This window comes from Trachurus japonicus, chromosome 16 (genome assembly GCF_045865225.1).
Source record: "Trachurus japonicus isolate A0001 chromosome 16, Traja_1.0".
NCBI lineage: Eukaryota > Metazoa > Chordata > Actinopteri > Carangiformes > Carangidae > Trachurus > Trachurus japonicus.
This window is the reverse complement of record NC_140922.1, coordinates 11474546-11496923: the sequence shown is the minus strand read 5'-3', so window position 1 is coordinate 11496923 and position 22378 is coordinate 11474546. Positions and strand designations below refer to the sequence as shown.

The 22378-nt window shown below is 43.6% G+C and overlaps 1 protein-coding gene across 3 annotated transcripts; it reads right to left on the bottom strand.

Moving 5' to 3' along the window:
• Positions 1–653: 653 nt before the first annotated feature.
• zbtb7b (zinc finger and BTB domain containing 7B) lies at positions 654–21415 on the bottom strand. Of its 3 annotated transcripts, XM_085801386.1 has the most exons (4): positions 20964–21415; positions 18772–18901; positions 3900–4978; positions 654–3800 (listed from the first exon to the last, which is right to left on the bottom strand). In XM_085801386.1, the coding sequence occupies exons 3-4, from the start codon at positions 4970–4972 to the stop codon at positions 3170–3172; spliced, it is 1704 nt and encodes a 567-aa protein (XP_085657512.1). In that variant the 5' UTR covers positions 4973–4978; positions 18772–18901; positions 20964–21415; the 3' UTR covers positions 654–3169. The 3 variants fall into 3 exon arrangements, with proteins under 3 accessions (XP_085657512.1, XP_085657513.1, XP_085657511.1); XM_085801387.1 differs by lacking the exon at positions 18772–18901 and having other exon boundaries at positions 20964–21364; XM_085801385.1 differs by lacking the exons at positions 18772–18901; positions 20964–21415 and adding an exon at positions 6524–6805.
• Between the last annotated feature and the right edge of the window lie 963 nt (positions 21416–22378).

Sequence of the window (22378 nt, the reverse complement as noted above, 5' to 3'; positions counted from 1 at the left end):
TAAGGGGTCGGTGGACTTAATGATCTTTGACTGACAAGGCTGGACTATCAAGGAGTGCTAAAGCGCGCGTGTTACATGTAATGATGCTCTGGTGTCCCAGTAAGTCATGATACTGTTACAGAGACATGAACAACACCAGGAGTCTGAAACTGAAGCTGCAAGATACAATTCAGCCTGCAAAAATGTATTGTTATGACCTTTGCTCTTCTGCTGTTTCTTCCACTCATTTATTTTTCCATCACTTTCACGAGGAGCCTCATGATTAATAATTAAGCTGAGAATATAGCTAATGGGTTTAAGATTAAGTGTCATGAAATACATCAGAAAGTTAGTGGTCCAAAAACAAAGTGGTATTTTTTTACAAGACTCCAAGAGACTTGTAATTGACACTGGTATAAATTATTTCAAAGCTCACCGGGTTAAAAAAAAAAAAAAAAAAAAAATCACAGCTTAGTTTGATTTTTTAGTTCATTTAAATTAAAAGTATCTTCATCAAAAATGCTTGTTTGTGTAATACAATAATGTTGATCAGTTTTTTTTTAAACACTTACAACATCTGCCTCAAAAATCAAGCATTGAACAGGCTGTAATTACTTGAGAATGTAAATAGGCTAGTGTAATTAGGAATGAAACAATGACACAGAGCAAAAACGGCAAGCTTAGATATCTTTATTTCTTTTCTTTACATTAACTGAAACAAATGATGGGAAATGAATTCATATCTCTGAGAAGGTTCCACTAAAAACTGAAAGACAAAAATGTATCCCTGATAGCGGGGTCTCTACTCATCCCAGACCCCATGTCCCTTCACCGAAGCCAAGAAAACAAACTGCTCACATAGAAACACACACTTCACAGCTGGCATCAGTTAACCCTCATTCATTCACAAAGCTCTGACTGGGAGCACCAACACCCTTCATGAACACCACCAGCTTTCACACTGTCATTCCAGTAGAACTCGTTCCAGTAAGGCCAGTAGTTTACTTTCATTATTATTAGTTGTCTATTTTTTACTTCACTACAGGTTAAAGCATGTGTTTTACCAGGAAATAATATAATAGAAAATCTACAAAATCTCTGATTCTGAAGCTACTGGCCTTACACTTGCACGAAGAGTGTCAATGACCCTGCAGCACCAAACAATTTCTTCCCATTTTATATTTTGTATAATCACTTAGTGCATTGCTCAAGATTTCCTGAGAATAGTTGCAGCACAAAAAACCAAAAGGCAACTCCCAATATATATTACATTTGACAATAACTGTACTAATATGCAGGAGGAAGATAAATTCAATGCATGTAGGTTTTAAGGAAATAGGCCTACTGTCTATTTCAATCACAATTTTAAATGGTACCGACTGAGTTAATGGACTAGATAGAAGGTCAGACAAAAAGGCTTGAAGCTCTCAAATCTCATAGTGCAAATAAATTGGAAATAAAAAAAATGATTTACTACAAAACAAGGAGCGGATAGTGCACACAAGGCCAGACCAGCACGACTGCTACAGCAGGTTCTGACTACATGGGTTTCAAGAGAATTGGAAATAAAAAGACAATTGCTTGTCATTTAAAGCCATTAATGATTGCATTATACCTTGCAACAGGCCTTAATGAACTGGTCCAGAGAAACCAAACAAAAAACTAAAAAGGTTTTTGGTCGAAGACAGATGAACTCAAAAGGATAATGGCCCCTTTAGACGCAGCGGTGGCCGATCTATAAGAACTGCCATGCAATAACGTGATACAGTACTATACATGTTGATTTAACAACAGAAAAGCGTGATGAAAATGTCAAACAGCAAAGTCATCCTGTGTTCCAGTTACAACGGGGGTTTTAAACCCCCTGACTTCTTCTTTGCTCTGTTCCCTTCTCTCTACCCCGGAGGATGGAATGTGCCTGTGTCATATTGTAGTACCTGACGGGGTTAAATGTGCAAAGAACGCATTTGAGGAAGAATCGCCAAAAGAAGACAAGCAGCCCGTAAAAAGGCGTTTAGGTATATGGAGGTGTTCAGCCAAAATCTCTAGCGCAATGCAGCTTCTTCTAAGACTTAGATGAGAAATGGACCCTGATCTGTGTCCAACCCTGGATCTGGTCACACAAAGGAGTTTCAGCAGAAGAGCCATAATAAATAACAATAAATAAATAAATACAGAAAAAAGGGGCACGCCATCTCATTCATACCACCTCTTTACCCCATTTCTTTTTCTTTTTTTCTTTTTTTTTCTCCCTCAAACAAGAAACCGAAATGAAACGAGTGCATTGGTAGACTGAAATCCATAGCCTTTGGGAAAAGAAGAACTGTCTTCAGCATTAATCAACTCATTGATCCAAACTTTTGTCTCTTTTGGTCAGGCATTTAACACACAGCTCTGTAGCCCTGAAACACTCACATATGGAAGCAGATTCTTTCTCATGGCGATCAAAACAGTTGGGAAGGATTTTCTCTTCAAACCCAACATTGGCCACAACTCACTTCTCTCCACGCCTGTTAACTTAAGATTTAGGAAAACAAAAAAAAAAGTTCAACTGAAATCTTTGGTTTAAGCACCAAAATAAATCAAAGCAAAGATTCTATCACTAAAAAAGAAAGAGATACAAAGAACATTATTGCTTACGATGCACAGAACAAGTTTGATTAATGAGACTGCATTTCCACTGATAACCACCAGAGGACAGTGAGCCCACAAACCCATTCTTGTGATTTATATGATATGACTTCTGAATTGCACCTGAATCAATACATTATGTTGTAACTAAAAATAAACATCTTCAAATATCCCTCCATGTTGCAGCTCTGGATTTTTTTAGTTTGCATAGTGAAAAGCATCCCGGTAACCACACACTCAACACACACATATCCGGCAAGAAAAATCAAATCATAGAGAAACAGCTCAAACCTAAAATACATAAAATTTTAACAGCAAACGAGAAATAAAAATTAAAAGACAAATGAAATTAAATGCCAAGAGCCAGAAGACAAACATTTAAAATATCTCTGAAAACCCGTTTTCCTTTTTTTTTTTTTCTTTTAATATCATCTTTTTTTTTTAAGCGCTCTCTACATGGGAGCAGGAGGTCATTAGTCCAGCCACCTGAGTGAGATTTTTTTTAATGTGGATGCTTTACCACACAGACACACACATACACACGCACTCTCTCTTTTAACTATTCCTCTTCCTCCACGTCGTCATCTCCGATTTCCTCCTCCACTTCGTCGGCCCATCGGTCACGAAGGGCGGCCGGAGAGTGAGTTCCTCCCGGATCTTCTCCCTCCGTCTCTCTGCCCCCTCGCAGCTCCAGCCCTCGCAGGAAGAGCTCGGGGTAGCCGGCCAGCCTGTGATGCCCGAGCTGGGCCAGAGCCTGGAGGGCGAGAGAGCGCCCCCTCTCGACGTCGCCCGGAAACATCAGCGGTGGGCCGGCGACGGACCCGGCCCCGCCATCCAGCATCGGGTGGGAGAGGAACGCGGACGTGTGGGCCTGCGAGGACAAGGCCTCCAGAGGGTTGGACTGCTCCCTCCGGCCCACATCCCCTCTCCCGTCCTCCGCCAGCTCGGGACCACGCCTAGGCCGGCGAGTGCGCAGCTCCAGGCAGCTGTGTCCCTTGCGGTGGCGCTGGAGGTGGTCCTCTCGGGCAAAGGCCTTGTGGCAGAGCGGGCACTCGAAGGGTCGAGCCCCGCTGTGGAGCGACAGGTGGTTTTTGAGGTCGTACGAGTGGAGAAACCTGGCGGGGCAGTGGGGGCACGGGTAGGGGCGTTCACCTGTGTGTTTCCTCATGTGGATTTTCAACTTATCGTTCCTGAAAAAAGACAGAAGGGAAGATGAAGAGGAGAGGATCGATAGGAGCAAAACATGATTAAAATATTTTCTTTTGCTAGTTTAAAGTGTTTTTCTGTACCGAGTGAAGCGGACTCCGCAGGCCGTGCACTGGAAAGGTTTTTCTCCAGTGTGTGTCCTCATGTGTCGCGGCAGCTTCCCTGCTCCATGGATAATCTTCTGACACACGGGGCACTGCTGGGGTGTCTGAGACTTCCTCTTCCTCCCCCCTCCCACCACTGGTGTCGCCCCTCCTCGCTCAGCTACAGAGGTAGAAATGGAGGTGCTTCCCATCAGCATACCGTCGTCGACAAACCCCTCCATGTCGTCGTCCTCGGACAGCTTGTCATTCGAGGGTGGGACGGGAGGAGGCGGCTGGGCTATGAGTGGGCGCTCGTGCATCCAGTGGAGGAGCCCTCCGTTTAGTGTGGCATCTCTCCCCGGTTCTCTCATCGACCTGGGATCTCCGTTCTGCCCAGACTTCAGGCTGAGCTCCTCCTGCTCGGGGCTGGGCGGCTGGGTGGATGGCAGGGAGCGAAGGCTGTCGGATGCAGGTGAAGGATGCGAGACAGGAGAAGCAGGTGACGGGTTCAAAAGCGAGGAGTTGGTGTGAAGTAACCCAATTTTTTTCACCCTCTTTCTGTCTGTTTTCCTCCGGGACCCTTTTTCTACGCCCCTCTCCCCCCCCAGCATTGTCTTGATGGCTATATGTTGTGCTCTCTGCTGCTCAACCGTCTCCACCTCTGGCTCTGCCGTCTCCCCCAGGATGTCTCTGCAGGCGTCAGCCACACACTGGATACCCAGGAACTGAGCCCCGTGCAGCACGTCTCTCATCGCCGAGCTCGGGATTGTCAGGGTGGCAGTGTAAGCGAACTCCAGCAGGGCATCCAGGGCATCGGGTGCTACGAAGTCCAGCTGGCAAACGCTGAAACCCCCTCCGCCCTCGCCACCCGCCTCCTCTGCCCCGAACAGCCGGCGGAAGTATAGACTGACGGCCGCCATGACCGAGCGGTGAGTAGGGTAGCGTGCCCCACGGGAGGTCAGGGTGAGGTCACACAGGAGCCCCGTCCTCCTCTGGTCATTGAGGTGGGACAAGAGCTCATTGCTGTGCTCCGGGAAGGGGATCCCAATCAGACCGTCCTCTCCTGGAGACATCGCCACCTGCATGGACGAGAGAGAGAGAGGATCAGGTAAGCAGTCTGAGGTCTGTTACAGATTGGCGCCTGAATCGAGTCAAAATGTACCTTTGTTTTCTAAAAGATATCATTAATGTCACTGTCTTATCTTTGCAGTTTCGAGGAATGGATTAGGGTGCGGCACTAAAAGTAAATCTTCAGTAGCGTGACTGACACAGAGTTCTGTTTCACGTGAGAGACAATTTAAACCAGGCTTAGCAACAACTCTCCCCCCTTATCCTCCCTTCTTCATCCCCCTTGTACTTTCTCTCCAGATTACTAAATCAGGAGGCGGCGATTTTGGCCGGTGAGATGGGGGGTTGGGGCATCAGAGTAAGATTGTGAAGGAGAGGACAGAACGGCAAGCGAGAAAGGCGAAATACAGACGCAAGAAGAAGAAGATGAAATGATAATCGGAGCAGGGGAAAACGAAATGATCGATAGCAATGACGCGGAAAGGATACAGGATTATACAACGTACTGTAGGCGTTGTAACCGAAGGGCAGTAGGTTAATTCCTGTGTTAAACCTTTATAGCATTAGCAGTTTGATTAAAATAACTGGAGAAGAAAGAGAGGGACGAATGGAAGAGGAAGAGAAGAAAGACAAGCGAGCGAGGGAGATGGAGGAAGTGACAGGCTAGAGTGGGTGAAAGGAGGGGGGAGTACCAGTGAAAGAATGAGGAAGGAAAAAACAGCATTAGAAGAATTGCAGGCTTTATGAGAACTGGAATAAACCTACAAAGGTTTTCTAAAAAAAAAAACCTGGATGTACAGTAAATAGTCTGGTTACCTCATTCTCTGTCCAAGTTAATGGACACAGAAATATGAGCGGTGGGCTGAAGGTCCTTATGCAAGTCAAATAAGGAGAGTAACTTTCTTCATTTGTCTCTGCGAGGTGTGACGAGGCCTGCGGGTATTAAGACCCAACAACACCCTACTTTGGCTCCCTAAGCTCGCACCTCACCCTGTCCACAATATCCCTGCTCAACAATATCTCTCACACACACCTGAGCAGACCAGATTTTCCACAAACAACTAACCCTCCAGATTCCCCCTCCCTGCCCTTTATCTCCCTCCCATAGCAACTGGCAGCCCCCTGGCCATCCAATAATAGTGTTCACACAGTGCCCAGAGGGCTCTGCGCAACGACAGCACATGCACCTGACGAACCTGCTCCAAAACACACCCTATTAAACACACACGCACAGGCACAGGAGCGCACACACACATACAATACACATGCACACATTGCGTGCCAATCTGTGGCTCCCCCCACCCACCATTGTTAGACTTAACCTGTTATGTGATGATCTTAATGCCAGTGTAACATACAAATGTGCTCCACCCATTCACCAACGAAAAACGAAGTAGAAGTAAAACCACTTAGATACGCACTTTAAGAACCTGCCCACACTTTTATGCTGCTTAAACTTTTAGACCCTTGCCATCGGCCGATCGATATCAAACCTTCCCCTTCTCGTCCACGGACCCGCCAAAGCAGCCAGAGGTTAGATCAAACGTTTACCCTACCTTCCCCGTCTTTATGGGCATAGGCACAGTCAGCTGAAGGCGAGGCGGCGTGTTTCTCGTGGCATCCATCTTTTTGCCTTTGAGTCTTCTCCTTCGCTTTCCTTCTCTCTGTCTTTGAAAACCACTGTTTTTTTTCCTATTTCCTCCTCCTACCCTCAGATGTGTAACTTAAAGGTCTGATCTCGCCGTCAGAAGTCGGGGCTAAGCGTTCATCCTTGGGGATGTCTGCCGCTTTCGCACATTCTGACACTCACGCTTCTTCCTGTTGTATCAGAAGAAAGTGCACAGTGACACAAGACAGATTCAGAGATACCCCTCCCCCCCTCCCCTCCCGAGGTCGCCTACGCGCCCCCCCTTTCCAAAACCCAACGGCCCATTTTCCGAACACTTTCCGATAAACACGATCTGCTCGTCGACCTCTCCCTGTTCAAAGGGTGGCCGACAGGTAGATGAATGGTAGTGACTCTAGGGTCATGGTGGGACTGTGGGTGACGTAGAGTAAGTTACCTTTAATGTTTAGACCATGCACATTAGTTGAACTGGCTGTGCAGGAAGGAAACCAGCACACGCAAACAAAACACCTCAGACATACTAGTACTTTTTCTGTCAACTCAAAGAATGTCAAAGTTGAACAACGATGTAAGAACCAAAATCATATTGGCATTGTGAGTCATATTGCGCCCAAGAACAAACAATCAGGTAAGTGCAATATGAGAGGTAAACCACTTTACAGAGAAGGTGAGCGGCAGAAAACCAAGACATGTTAAAAGTTGCTGGCTGCTTGTGATGAAATAACGGCCTCTACAGCACATGTTTACTGTCATTTTTCAAGCCCGAGCATTTTCATCAGAGTTATCGCCTCTGCTTGAGGCAACAAGGAGGGCATGTGTTGGGGCAACCGCTGATACTGAACAGTGAGGAAGTTGAGGGGCACATGTTTTCTTTGTCTTACACGCACATCATATCTTCATTTACATTATCTGCACTAGAGCTGTGACAACAAGTTGAATAATGCATGAGTCAATGTACAAAAAAAGATACCAGCAACTCTTTGCATAATGGTTTAACCATTCAAGTCATTTTTCAAGCAAAGATGGCAAAGAGTTTGTGATTTCTGCTTCTTAAATGTAATAATTTGCTGCTATTCTATGTTTTATATTATCGTAAAGTGAATATCATGACATATTAACACTTCACGTCAAGCTCTTGGAGCCTGTGATATTTTCCCCCCACTTTCTGAGATCAAACATTTCAGGGAGATACAATTTTGTAATGTAATAATTACAGAAACTCTTGTCTACAGTCATCGCACACAGATATACAAGGATGCTATAAACATATACAATAACATTGAATGTGGAAAAAGCGTCATGGATGGAAAAACCCCATTACAGACACACAACTTTGTAGGGCAAAGTTTAAAAGGATCCACTTGACCTTGCATGTGTACAGTTTGACTCATTGTACGTAGATGTGATAACAAACCAGTGTCATATTTAAATTTATCAATGTTTCCACAGGAAAACAGGATTGTTGCTACTTATTATTGAGTGCATAAATACACACTATATCACATTTTGTCCAGCTCCTGAGAGACCTTCAACCAATGAAAAGTCACGGAACCCGCCAAAAAACTGAAATGTTGAGTAAAGCAGTGCAGAAAAGCGAGACACAAAGGGGTTTTAGGAGGAGCACAAACAACGCACATTAAATTTCCGGTGCAGGGGAGAGAGAGAAAGAGAGAGAGAGAGAAAAAAAAAAGCATCATGGGTGGTTGGTGGTTCAAGCTTGTTATTTTAGGCATATTCCTTAGAACGAAGACGTGTTCGGAAAATAGTAAGATTGCAAGAGGTTGCAATGATTCCCATCAATTTTCTGTCTGTGTGTGAGTCACTTAATACTGACACATCATGACATGCACACACACACACACACACACTCACAGAAACTGCTCACTGTTCTTATCCCCCTTCTCTCTCCTTGTCACCTTGTTTCTGTTTTTTTTTGTTTTGTTTTTTGCTAACCAAGGACGTGTCTGCATATGTTGCTGAATCTTGCAACACACTCTAATGTTAAAACAGGCCACACGCAAAGGCCACACACACTTTTGCCTTGAACACAAAATGATATTAACTATAAAAAAAAATTTAATTACCCTCATTGTTAGTGTAATCATAGTAACTACCTTTAAGTCAAATACATGTTATCACTGTTTGCTTTTAGGCGTGTTATTTAATGCAAGTCTTATTCTTGCCAAACAGATAACTACAAAAACTACTAAAGTTACTTACTAAACTTATTAAAGTTGTTTAACTCTCATCTGCTATATTTTCACTTTTTATGCATTTAATGTGACAGGTGTTAAGATGTTATCCTTCCAACAATTGTCTCTTATCTCTTTCTTTGTTTTTTGTTCTCACCTCCCACTCTTTTGTGTCGCCGGTGGACGAATACACCTCCTCTGCAACTCTACGGTTTCCTCATCCCTTGCTTTCGTTATGTGCACACGCTTCCTTTCTCGATGCGGATTTATTTGTTAGCCTTAAAATGCTAATGGTGCTGCCAACGACGCTGAGATTTCTAACCTTTTTCTAAAAAATCTAACTTTCAGAGCCGTTTCTCGTAAACCTAAAGCTTAGCTAACTTAAAACATATCTATTTACGAGCAGTCCATAAAATAAAGTAAAACCTAAATGAAACCTGTTTCGAGGTTGAATACACAGAGGACTCGTTCTTACAGAAGAGGAAATGGAAACTTAAATCCACCATTACTGTCCAGTACTAGTACCATGACTGAGTACAACTCGAGGAGACTAGTTTGTGCACAGGCCAGGAAAGTGACAGCTGCAAGATTGGCCAAGCCGACGCACAAAGATTTATTCTTCATTATAAAAGAAGGCTAAAGCGTCCATCCAATGTCTGTATCACAAAATCCCACTGCACACACTAAGAACTGGTGATGACTGGAACTAGGACTGTTAGTATTATTTTTATGGCTCTTATTTTCCGTTAAAGGCTGTAAGTTTTCCCAGTCCAGCTCAATTATATCAGGCTCCAGCACTAAGGGGGAAAATATGACTTTATACTATTCACAGAAAACTGTGGCTGAGAGGGAGAAGGAGAAATGCTTTTATGAATTCTGATGTCAGATGTTTTCCAAAGTGCCTGTACATGTGTGTGTGTGTGTGTGTGTGTGTGTGTGTGTGTGTGTGTGTGTGTGTGTGTGTGTGTGTGTGTGTGTGTGTGTGTGTGTGCGCGTGCTGATTAATGTGAGCATGTATGGTCCGTTGCATGTGACGGTCTTCCCGGTACGCTCCCTACTTAAATGACCAAGGGGAAAAATATGGAGCTTTCTTAAAATTAGAGAAAGTAAGGAATTAAAAGTGAAAGATGAAAGAGTAAAAAATAATAGCTAAACAAAGTCTTTTATGTGACTCTACAGGGATAAACTCCTAAACTGATGGCAGCTGGAATCATTTTAAAAATCTCCTCTTTTTTTTTTAATAACAACATGTTCTCAGATAAGGAAAAGCTGTCAATTTTATACAGTAAAGAAAGCACTCCTACAGTCACACACACACACACACCACACACCACACACACACACATCTGCAAATGTTTTCATTCAGATAAAATCCTGTACTTGAGCTGTTATTCGTAACCGCAGCATAACAAAAGATGATGGTAAACAACCACAACTGCACCAAAAAAACAAAGAAACAACAAAGCGGCCAAACATATGGAAAGTAAGATTCAAGTTCATACCGTTTCTCCTCCACACACTCGTCCTCCTCTCACCACTCTCGCAACAGGCAGATTTTAGGGGGTTAACAGAGACAAAGATTTCACCTTCTCTTTTTCACCTCACTTATTTGGGGTAGTGAGTGGAGTGTGGTGCTGGGACACCTTCTCTGAGGAAGAGCAGGGGAGGAGGAAACGGGGGGCTGAGAGGAGATGAGAGCACACGCACGTCTGCCAAACCAAAGCTGCAGCTTTCAGCCCAGCAGAGCTCTGCTTGCACAGGACTCTCTGAGAGCAAAACTTTCATATGTAAGCAACCATTATATTCAAAAGCACACATGAATACCGGCTACACTCTCAACTGCCACATGCAGGTCTTCTAATAATATATCTCATCTCTGCTGGGTAGTAAAAAAGTAAGCTCCGCCCACCCTGCGTCCCAACAGTTCCCTCCAGACTTGGACATTTGCATCCCACCAGGAGATATAAAAACAGACGCACCCAGGGAGAATTTGAATTGGCAATTTGAATTTGTCAAAGACAAGACACCATCATGATAATTAGAATGATTGCAACCTGACGTGACTGGACTGAGGAGGAATAAAAATTAAAAAAAAACAAGAGAGAGAAGTCTATTCAGCCGGTGTTACTCAGCAAAAGTTTGTTCTGTCTTTTATACAAGAAAGCCCCTGCACACCAAGCTCTCCTCTGTCCTTATACTGTTAACTGGGGCATTATGGTGTGTGTGTGTGTGTGGACGCATGCGTATATTGTGGTCTTAGTTCCAAGAACACATTACATTATTCATTTGGCTGGCAGAGCGGAGGCCCTTATCCCCTCGCCCTCCCACACCACAACACTCCACTTGTGAGCTACAACAGCAGCCAGTTTGCATGCCAGACCTGGACACCAGCGTGAATCTACCGGAGGATTATCAGCTTATCAACGCATGGTACAAGATATTTGGGTGCACATATATGAGCTGTCCCATACAGTAATATTCACCATCTCCCTCCCTGAAATACTGTAAAGGGAGAGATGATCTTCTCACAGCTAATATCTGCATGTAGGGATCAGGCATCGCTGACAGCATCAGAAACTTGAAATTCACACGTTACCGTGACTTATGTAATAAGTTTCATTCAGCCTCTGATAAAAAGGAAAATGTAGATTTGGATTAAAATGGACATTACGTTACTTTGGACTGGTGGAACAACCATCAATTAAGACATTTACAGTTTATTTAACCCAGATATTAAAACTTAATTCAATCAAAATTGAATTAAAATTTGTTTGTCGTTAGTTTTTTTCTTTTCTTAGAAGAATAAGACTTAAAGTGTTGACATTAACACATTACAATAATTTATTGATACATTTTTTTTGGTTTTTGGTACCTTTTGAGCATTACAATGCTTCTTTGTTTTGCTGGATATTGTTGCCGCTGCTATTAATCCTTGTGTGTTGCAGCTTTTTTTTTAACACTGGTTTGACACAAACTTGATGACTACTTTTTAATTGTGAAAATTCATTGTTGGTGTGAAATTGTGATTGCTATATGACTTGCAAATTTGACACAACAAGTTTTCAAACTTTGCGTTTTGTTAATGGATGTTAAACTCAGTACAATGTACAGTATATTGAAGATTTTTGTATACGCTGCCATTTCTCCCCAACAGATTTTTAATTCTGAAGAAACATAAAACAAACACTCTGAAACCAATGATTCAAAATAATACAAGAACAATTTCCCCCATAAAAATGTCAAAAATATATTTTCAGTGCTTTGCTTTTTTGAGATGAGTGTAATGTGTGAAGTGTCGGCTGCGTTCGCCACAGTAAAAGGAGGAGAGAGCAGAAGCAGGAAAAGAAATCAATCTGAGGTTGGAAAGAGGAAAACAGTCTGAGATTTAAGAAGAGACAACAGAAGGAAGATGAGGGGGATATGTTTTCTAAAAACACACATGTTCTTAGAAATCACACAAGAAAAAGGTGAGCATGGGGGAAGAGAAACACATGACAGTGCGTGAGTGAGTGAATGGGGAGTGGGTGTAGAGATACTCTGGAAGATAAAGCAGAACAGAGGGGAGGTTAAGACAGGAAAATCTAGTCCCAGCCTCGAACAATCTGTGTTAGCAAGGAGACATGAAACAAGAGTCGAGAGAGTTAAGTTACAAGGGGAGAGGAAGGGGGGAGACAGAGAAAGAGAAGGGAGAGGAGCTGTGACATGACGACTGGGAGATAAACAGTGCGATCAAGCAAGAGGTGAACACAGGCGCGCAGCCACAGGAAGTAGCAAGAGTCCTTGCAGGTGTGTGTGTGTGTGTGTGTGCGCAGATGTCTGAGGGAGAGATGTGGTAGCAGCCACCACTATCATTAGCATCACCAAAAGGGAGTTTCAACCTAAGATGGAGAACACGCACAGATGTGAGAGAGAAGGCATGCTGACGGAGTGGTTTCACACTATACTCTCCCTCCTTATCTGGTCAGCAGTTTCAACCCCCAACACTCTACTGTGCATTACACACATACTGTGTGTGTGTGTGTAAGCAACAAGATGTGTGGGGGCGAATCACATACTGCACCCTGCGACAATTAAGAGAAACTTTATATTTGCACATGTGGTTTAAATTAAGTCTATATGTCTGATGAGTTGGTTTGAGTTGATAATGTTGAGGAATGTTTCCTCTGAGAATTACGACTGGTGACACCGTGTGTGAAAACAGTAAATGAGCGATAAAGTATTAGCGTAGTTAAGCGAACAGTAATTTATCCACATCCTTGCTCTAAGTCAGTGGGGGTGTTTTAACATGTCGGCCCGTGGTGCAACCAAATGAAGTGTGTGGGTGTAATTGTGTAGTAGAGCACAGAGTGCACTAACCTGAGGCACAGTCGTCCTGACTTTACTGCTTTTTACTTACAAAGAGAATAAACAATATTAATCCTTCATATTTAAAGTTCTTTACCGTACATTTATAATGGAGACTATTAACAGTAGCTACAGTAGAGATGTTCACAAGCAACTTCTAAGACCCCTCAAAAATCTGTGCTTAAGAAACCAATGGTAGTTTTATTTAAAAAAAACCTATTTATTTTCAAATATACGTTAATAAATGAAGCTCAAGCAGTGTAAGAGGAGAAATTACTAGTCACCGAAAACCCTATTTAGCTGCACTCTTCCTTTTTACTTTGGTCTTAATGTAAGGTGACATTAAAAGCTAAATTAATAGTCTATGTATTATGTAAACAGTTTCAAAAGTTATACTAACTATCAGTTTTCATATTCATATTAATTTTGTACAGTGATATTTGTGTGTGTATTTAGGTGACCACATGTTGACAATGATCTGGTTTCATACTGTAATAAATAACATTTTAAATATCATTAATATATTTGCCAAAGGTATTGGTACTGGTACTATATTATTATTAATATTATAAACATTTCAGTCCACCTCATTGTCTTGTTCACCCAAACTGGACACATAATCTTCAATAACATAAGGCAACATTACACAAGATCACAAAACTGTGGCTCCAAAATGATTTTCAAAATGAATCTACAACTCAACGACAAATCCTGAATGAGGGTCTTCACATAAAGGTCGAGCTAAAAGATTATTTTATGTTTTTGTTGGATTACTGTAGATCCATGCCAAACACAAATCAAACACATTGGATACTATATTTCTTACTCTTGTTTGCCCCTGAGTGGGGACGCTGGGTTAAGTAGGATGGTTTTGGAGATGGGGAACAGAAGCTGTGTGTTGGACGAGATGGTCTGAGGATGAAGTGACAGAGATTATGTGTATTTACGGTTAAGACGTTTACAGTTTATCGGTTTAATTCCACTTAAGTAAAATATGATGGAGGTCCCAAAGATCAATAAAACCTTTTCTTTTTTTTTAACCTCTTGACTAAACAACTGTTTAGACACATAGGCTACTGTATGTTGTTACTGTGCATAAGTGTGTGTTGATTACATGAAGTTGCCACATCGCTGGGAAGGTCTCAACAACTGCTGTTCTCCCACACAAATGACCTCACAATTTAGAGGAAGATATTGCAAAAGCAGTGGACAAACACTCACACACACACGCGCGCGCACACATACGCACACACATACGCACACACAGAGTGAGAGAGACAGAAATGTCGCAAAACTAACTGATCCTGATCAATTTCCTCTTCCTGTGCTCTGTAAAGATGGTCGACCACTAGGTACCGATGGAGAGATAAATGGAAGGCAACTAAGCTACCACGATGAAAACAAGCAAAATAATCTCTGTGAAGATGAATAAAACACACACAAAGAAAAATATTTTGCTCTGTGGGATCACACAGAGAGGAAAAATACAATTAGAGGACATGAGTGAAAGATGTGTCACCTTCCTGACAAATCATCTTAGCGGTATGGCCGTCACACAGGGAGGGGAGGGGACTGCGTGTTTCTTTTACTGTAAATACAATCCATGAATTATATCAGAATTTGAGAATAACTTCAGGGAGGGACTTGTGGTCCAGCTGACTGGTGCACAACTGCATCACCTACCACTTTAGTGTCAAAAACGTCAGCAACCAGAAAACTGCACGAGTGCAAAAGAGAACCCAGACACGAGGTTGAACTAACTGATAAAGGCTGGTGGACAACGCACAGCACAGATATCAACAGCTTTATTTTATCTCTCACAGTCTGAACGGTGGAGGACAGATGAGCATGTCTTCACGGGGTGGGGGGGGGGTGGGGGTTTGTGCAGAAATCTAATGTGTTTCCTTCCTGCAACGATGATTATGTTGTGTTTTTAAATACACACAGAACAAAATAGTGATTTCATTTTCACAAAAGGGTCAGCGTGCAGTGTTTTGGAATAAAATCCTCCAGTTGGTGTTGGAGTTCCCCTTTGAACAGCACACATGAAAGGGGTCAGTTTCAGCATCATCTACTCCCATTGCCTCCTCATGTTTGGGTGTTTATTCTCACTTTCCCTGAAGTGTTTTGTCACTGTACCTATTTATGATAACCGCCCGCTCAATGTGTACAGAAACAATTGCACTGTTACTAGAAGAGCTGAATCATGATCACTTCATTGGCCTGTTGCTTTTTCTCATGCCTTTTTTTTCTCCTCTTTACAAGAAGAAGAAGAGTCACGGCCACCTGCTGATTGGTTAATGCTGGGTGGCGTGGGCTGCGACACTGGTGGTCGAGAGCGAGGGAGGGTTGTCAAATGCTACAGAAACTCATGACTGAAAAGAGGAAATGGCACATACATAACTTCCTCTATTGACACAGATGAAGTGGGGGCAAGACTCAACTGCAGCAGCAGCAGCAGCAGCAGCAGCAGAAGACTGGATTATGGACACGGTGCGTTCACCCCTGTGTCATTACTGCCTTAATGTGCAGAAACATCCGCCACATATGGTGAAAACCCCACCACTGGCCAGAGGTCAAAGGCTACAGTTATGCCTTTTTAACGGAAGTCAATTCCAGTTAACTCCAGTCATACAACTTGCATTGAAGTCATAGCACTGGACTCATTTTAAGCATGCAAATACATATAAACCACTGAAATGAAATATTTCCTGATTGTAACGGCGTAATTTCTTCGGATGTTTTGCGTGAACAAAAATTCAACAGAAACTTGAATCAACTGCGTATTTTTCACGATAGCAGATCTCGGTTGGAGGAGGCCTACAACTGAGAGACAAGGTGCGACATCTTCAAATATTAGGGCAAAAAAAGAAACCTTTACTTCTTTCAACTCCCACTCTCCCTCCCCCATTCTCTCTCTCTCTCCCCACCTTCCTCTAACACAGTCGGTTTGAATGAAACTGAAAGACCCGTGTCTGAAAAGGGGGAATTTGTATGGGCTCCAATGCCCTAATTAAAGCATTTACTGGAACTGTGTGCATGCATGTACATGCATGTCTATATGTATGCATGTGTCGGGTGAGGGTATGTGAGTGCAAGCGTGTGTGTGTGTGTGTGTGTGTGTGTGTGTGTGTGTGTGTGCGTGTACTTCCCCCTACCCACAAGTTCATAGACACATGGTAGTCACCAGTCACACTCCAACAAAGCCATGGTCACATGATTTGTCAGACTTGCCCACCACACACAAACACACCAATGTGATTCCAAGTCGTATGAGTATCAATAACTAGTAAATAGTATTTACATTTCCAATTTAGCCGGAGAGACATTTGACGATCAGCAGCAAACAGTTTGTGTTGCAATGCTGAAGTCTGTATTATTATTAATTAACATATCACTATCATATATCTGCATGCTCGATTGTATTGAAACACTAAAACCAGTGCGTCATACTTTATGCAACAGAAATTTAAATATATTTTTTATATAAGTTTTGTTCAGTCGAGCTGACAATATCAAAATCCAATTTCAGTGAAAATTCACATCAAAGACAAAGATCAAGATTTGATGAAAAAATGAATATCATGCGGTTTGCTGTTGCTATGCAATGGTAGATTTTGAGCCCTTCACAGGGAAGCAAATTTATTTTTTTGAGTTGAGTGTTTCTTTGGCGCAGCCTTATATTTTAACTTTCATAAAAAGCATGAAAAGGGACTGAGGGTGGCAAATAACACAGTAATATTATTTATTTATTACTCTGTGAGGTGAAATAAACCAATTATCACTATTTGTGACTTTTTAAGGCTCTTGTGTGCCCTGATGAATTACTTCCTTGGTAACAGGGATGAGAAATTGGAATTCAGTTTAATCAAATTGTAATAATACCCATGACAGATTTACAAAATCATATTTTAGGGTTATATTTTAATTGTTTTTTTGTTTTTTTTACTAGCTAGCATAATGTTTTCCTGAAGTTGTTACCAATGTGCCCTCTTCCGTGTAATGTTATCTCCCATTCTGAAAAAGGCTTTCAAGCTTCATACTGTCCTGCTTATCGTCAAATATAATAAAAATATCTAAATATCATAATCCCCATTTTAAACACAAGAGTTTATTTTTGGCATCATTCCTGGCCCGTCTTTAAAAGCTGATAGCTGTTATGCGTCTGCAGCCAGCAAACCACAGTGGAGTTAACTTCCAGGTTGCCTATAAAATATTTAACTGCTTGACCACTTTATTCGGCTCATATTGTTTTTCCGAGGACGAGAAATGTTTTCAAGAAGCCCCTCCTCTACAGTGAGAGCCCCTCCCACCCTTTATAACCATGAGTGCTTAATGAGGTTTGACTCCAACGACATCATGTTTGTGGAGTAAACTGTCAGTCGAGCAAAATATACAACAGGCTCCATAAAGCAGATGCAGGTTTGGCTGTTGTGGATGATCCGTATCACAGACTTTAGTCATGTTCTATCTAGTGAGGACTCAAATTGTCTCACTCTGTCTTCAGTCATTGAGGAGTTCCTCAACTTGACAGTGTGAATATGCAGCTGTGTTGCTGAAAAATCTGAGATGGTGTTGATTCATTTATTGTACTGAAACGCTGTGGTTTAGTAAATATTAACATTTCTTTCTGAACGACATCTTCCATCATCACTTCAGTGCATAATATATTCATGTTGACTTTACCTGGTCGCTCTGTGACATTTTTAAAGCCAGACAACATGAAGGTGAAACAAGTTTCTCACATGGTAACACCTGATACTCGAGCTCTCTGCGCTAATTATCATAACTTCAACATAAATGTAGCTGTAAGGTGACGCACTCATGCAAGCAAGTAAAATTGCATAATATTTCCTGTGCATTCAACACTGCATCTGTTCCAGCCCTCACTCTTCTCTTTGGCTCCTCATAGGCACAGAGAGAAATTTGCGTCTTCAACCTGGCATCTTGAACGCCTCACCATAATTCTAGCGAATTGATAATAAATTTCCTTAAAAAGCTTCTGAAACAACTTTCACCACACACACCGCTCCGAAGTCAGAGCCATGACCAAGAATGCCTGTAACTTTCTGAAACTGACAATTCCGCCCACTTCACGCAGTTATTAACTATTCTTCTTCTGATTCATTCTTTACACAAATACAGTGTTTCCATCACTTCTTATGTTTACAACGCCATGAAACGCATTCGTCTCTATGACAGCAGGCATTTTGTCACATCTCCAGTGAGCGTCGTCGGTGCTTGTTGAACAGCCTCCTCCCTTCACACCGTTTCTGAAAACGACAATCCTACCCTGCTGGCCCCTAATTTACATCCACACAGGACAGAAAGATTATATAGAGCTTGACCTTCCCTCTCTCTTTTCATTCAGGCCTTTGTAACTTATTCACATTTAGACAAAAGAGCAGCAGCACTGTGAATGTCTTCCAGGAGGGAGAAGCTGGTCTCTATGATGACTACCTTTTTCTCTTTGGTAAAAGTAGAAACACATTTGACTTGAGACGTCCTCCTTTGTTTGAGGTTCAGGCTCAGGGCACTAACTAAAGGGTTTGCAGCATGAATACTACTGAGTAAGTGAAGGTGAGGGTCTGATCTTGAGATTCATGTTTCAATACGTTAATATACGTTGGCACATTCCTACCTCCAGTCCATAAACCCAGGAGAAGATGGGTGCCTGCTTTCTATCTCTCGCTCACCCACCCCCTCCTCCTCCTCCTCCTCCTCCTCCTCCTCTTTGGCTCTTTGCTCAGAGGTCAGCAGAGGTCATACACCTGAGGGAAAAGCCAAGGAAGCGTTAAAAATAATAATTCAATAAAATCAACCTGATTTAATTTGAGTTTTAATCATCCCAAAGGGGGGGGGAGCTGCGCGCTGGACGGCTACCAGGGGTCTGCAGGGGTGAGAGAGACGTGATGAACTGATATCAAGCACATACTAAGGGATGACTCAGATTTGCGTTTTCTTTTCTTTTGCAGAACAGGTTACGGTTTGATATAGTGCATGTGGATAAACGCACACACACACACACACACACACATGCTCCCACACACTATGCATCAGATGTAATTTGGGGTGGAGTTGGGAGGGGGGGTTCTTGTAAAAGAGCAGAAAAAAAAGATGCTGATTGAAACCAACCGCTTCCTACTTTGACTTCTTATGAACAGAAGTTCTCCAACAGTCAGTAAGGTTGGGAAAGCCCACACACATACACACACACACACAGACACACACACGCACCCCTCCTGAGATGAAAACGATGAGTAACGTACTGTACAGAGATTATTGCGTGAGCGTGCGTGTTTCTGATTTCCAAAGCTCTCTACGAAACACCCTCTATGAACATATCAGTGGTGAAGTGTCTGAGGGAGATGCAGATATCAGCAATAAGAAAAGACGGAGGCAGGCCTGTGGAGAGCAGAGCAGTATGGAGGTCATGTCAGGACGGCAGGAACGGGGGATGAGGCACAGATGTCCAATTATGTTGCAGACAAAGTTGGGGCGAACAGAGGGAGCTGGCATTAAGAATTTATTTCAAAACCCTGATGGCTCTTCCATGTGTGGGAAAGCAGCAGCGTTAAGACGAGGTGTCCACTCACATGACGGTGGTATGTACTGTATGTAACCCTGGCATTCTGGGAAAAAGACAGCCAGACAAAGAAAAACAAAAAGGATTCAGACTTTCTCTTCTCTAAACTTCACTTCACTTCGGTCACAAGCTTTCCCACAACTGGAGGCTGTAGCCGACGTGTCAGCCTCCCACTCCAGTCCTCTGAGACTGAACCAGAAAGCAAAACAAAAAACAAAAAAACCCTTGAAAACACCTGAGCCTAGAAGGCATAAGACATTAACTACCTGCATGGACGCCTAAAGATTTAACCAAACAGGCTGTGCCCAACGCAGGGAAACCAAACTCAAGCCAGTTGAGCTTGTTAGGCCGGTCTGTCAGAGGGGCGAGTCAGCTATACACACACATCTACCTCTGTAATGACACACACAAAAGCCCACTGGCATAGACAGACCTAACATTACAGCCTGAGCACATCCTATTGTAACACAGGAGAGTGCCAGGATTAAAATAAAACACTGGGTGCGCCACGGGGAGGATGATGATGATGATGATAATGATGATTAACAGACCACTGAAGGGAGATCATTTAGGTGCAAGAGGCTAAATCCAATAGATCCAGCGCGCTGCGTGCGTGCCCAATGAGCAGCAGCAGCAGCAGCAGCAGCAGCAGCAGCAGCAGAGAGGCAGGTAATGTGCGTGAGAGCAGGTTAGGTTTTGGATGTCAGCCGGTGTTCTCGGCTATAATTAGCAGCCGACTCTCCAGAAATGTACCCGCCGACCCCGCTGTTCCTCTCTACCTCTCTCTCTCTCTCTCTCACCTGGGCCGCCGCCGCGCGCGGACGCACATATCCAAACACCTGCTCCAACACAACACAACACAACACAACATAACACAACATAACACAACACCACACAAGACCAAATCAGTTTCATTCAATTAAAAAAGAAAAGAAAAGCCAAGCCCTGCACGCGCTCTGCCAACGTTATAAAGGAGAATAAATGCCGACAGGAGTTACCGAATACCCGTGACGTGGGTAGTCCTCCCGTGACCCCGATCAGAACTGAGAGGGAGGGAGGGAGGGAGAGAGAAGGAGGGAGGAGGGAGAGAAGGAGGGAGAGTATAGATTCTCCCAAGCCGGTGCTGTCAAGGCAAACAGACGTGTCACCTACACTAACTAACACAGCGCTAACATCTTTATGTTGCATATGTAGGTGAGTGTTAGTTGTCGGTCGCTCCGACGGCAGCAGACAGGTGAAGCAGTTACCTGAGAGCCAGTGTGGCACCTGTCCTGACTCGTCGCCTCCCACCTGACCGGCCTCCACACTTCCTGGATTATTCAGTCCCACCCTGCCACTACTTCTTCTACTTGTTCTTCTTCTTTTTCCTCTTTATGCTCCCAGCTCTTGTCTTTTTCTTCTTTTTCTTCTTCTTCTCTTCAGCTCGATTATACCCAGAGGTGCTGAGGGTTGCGTCGTCGTTTTTTGGTCCTCTTCTTCTTCTTCTTGTCCTCTGTGAGTGTATGTGTGTGTGTTTGTGTGTGCGTGTGTATGTATGTGTGCGTGTATGTGTGTATGTGTGCAGACCGCCGGCTCTCCGGGCTGCTCTGACCCCCTGTCGGCTCGCTTGCCTCCGCTGGCCCACTCCGACTCCCAGCTCCTCCTTTCTGAGAACCAGGAAGCGGCTTGCCCTACTTACACCCAGTCGCGGATTGGCTCTGGCAGGGCTGGAGAAGAGACCGCCGGGGTGGGCAGGGCACAGGGGAGGGAGGGAGGGAGGGAGGGAGAGGACGGAGAAGTGGAAGAGAGAGAGAGAGAGAGGAGAAGGAGGAGGGGTGGGGGGGCTCTGGTGCTATAGGCCAGCAGCAGTGTCTATCGCGGTGAGAAGTGGGCAGGTTTTGGAGGGACCCCGCTCCTCCCCCTCCCTCTCCTCCTCCTCCTCCTCCTCTTTCCTCTGGGCATCACCGCGCATAGGTGGGTAGAGCTCCGTGGGCAGCGGCAGCGGCCGCCGCAGCGAAAGCGGATTGAAAGGATATCTGCCTATTGCTTACCTGAAAGCATTTTCAATCGAAATAGACTTAGTGCCCCCTCCCCCCCTTCCTCATGACTCAGCACTATTCCCTCAAAAGCCATCTGGAGGTGACTGCACAGGGCTGGAGCCGGCGGCTGCATACAGTACGCACCGGCTCCAAGCAAGAGTCCCGACTGAGGTTTGGAGATGATTTAAGTTAAACGGAACCTGTTATGATGAGTGAAACTCGTAGAGGATGTGTCACATCCAGTGTGAGGGATGAAAAAGGGCAGCAGCACGACACCGGGGACTTTTTATAATGACTTTTTGTGAATCAGTGTTGAGAAAGAAAAAACACACTTGGCCTGTGTACGCGCACAAAACAGTAGCTAGCTTATGTATGAGCACTTTTTTCCAGACAGAGAAAAGTGAGGTTGTCTCTCTCTGTATATATATGTGTGTGTATTTTTATGACACATGCACACTAAAGAGAACAGAAGCCTCATTTCACTGCAGAAAAACTCAACTTTGAACACTTACGCATGAGCGTCCTGTTTGAAGTGGTTGTGGGGCTGGGAATCACCTCGCACTTTGAAAGTTTGAATCTCGTCCTCGTCAACTGCAGCTCCGGGATTGTGTCTCGGTGGGTTTGAAGTAAGAGTGCAGGAAGTC

Bases quoted from the DNA above. Each gene is read 5' to 3' on its own strand.
- zbtb7b (XM_085801385.1), bottom strand. From the start codon at position 6,592: ATGGATGCCACGAGAAACACGCCGCCTCGCCTTCAGCTGACTGTGCCT. The intron at 4,979-6,523 runs GTAGGGTAAACG...TCGTCCATGCAG, and splicing joins TGCCCATAAAGACGGGGAAG to GTGGCGATGTCTCCAGGAGA. The intron at 3,801-3,899 runs GTACAGAAAAAC...GTCTTTTTTCAG, and splicing joins TGCGGAGTCCGCTTCACTCG to GAACGATAAGTTGAAAATCC.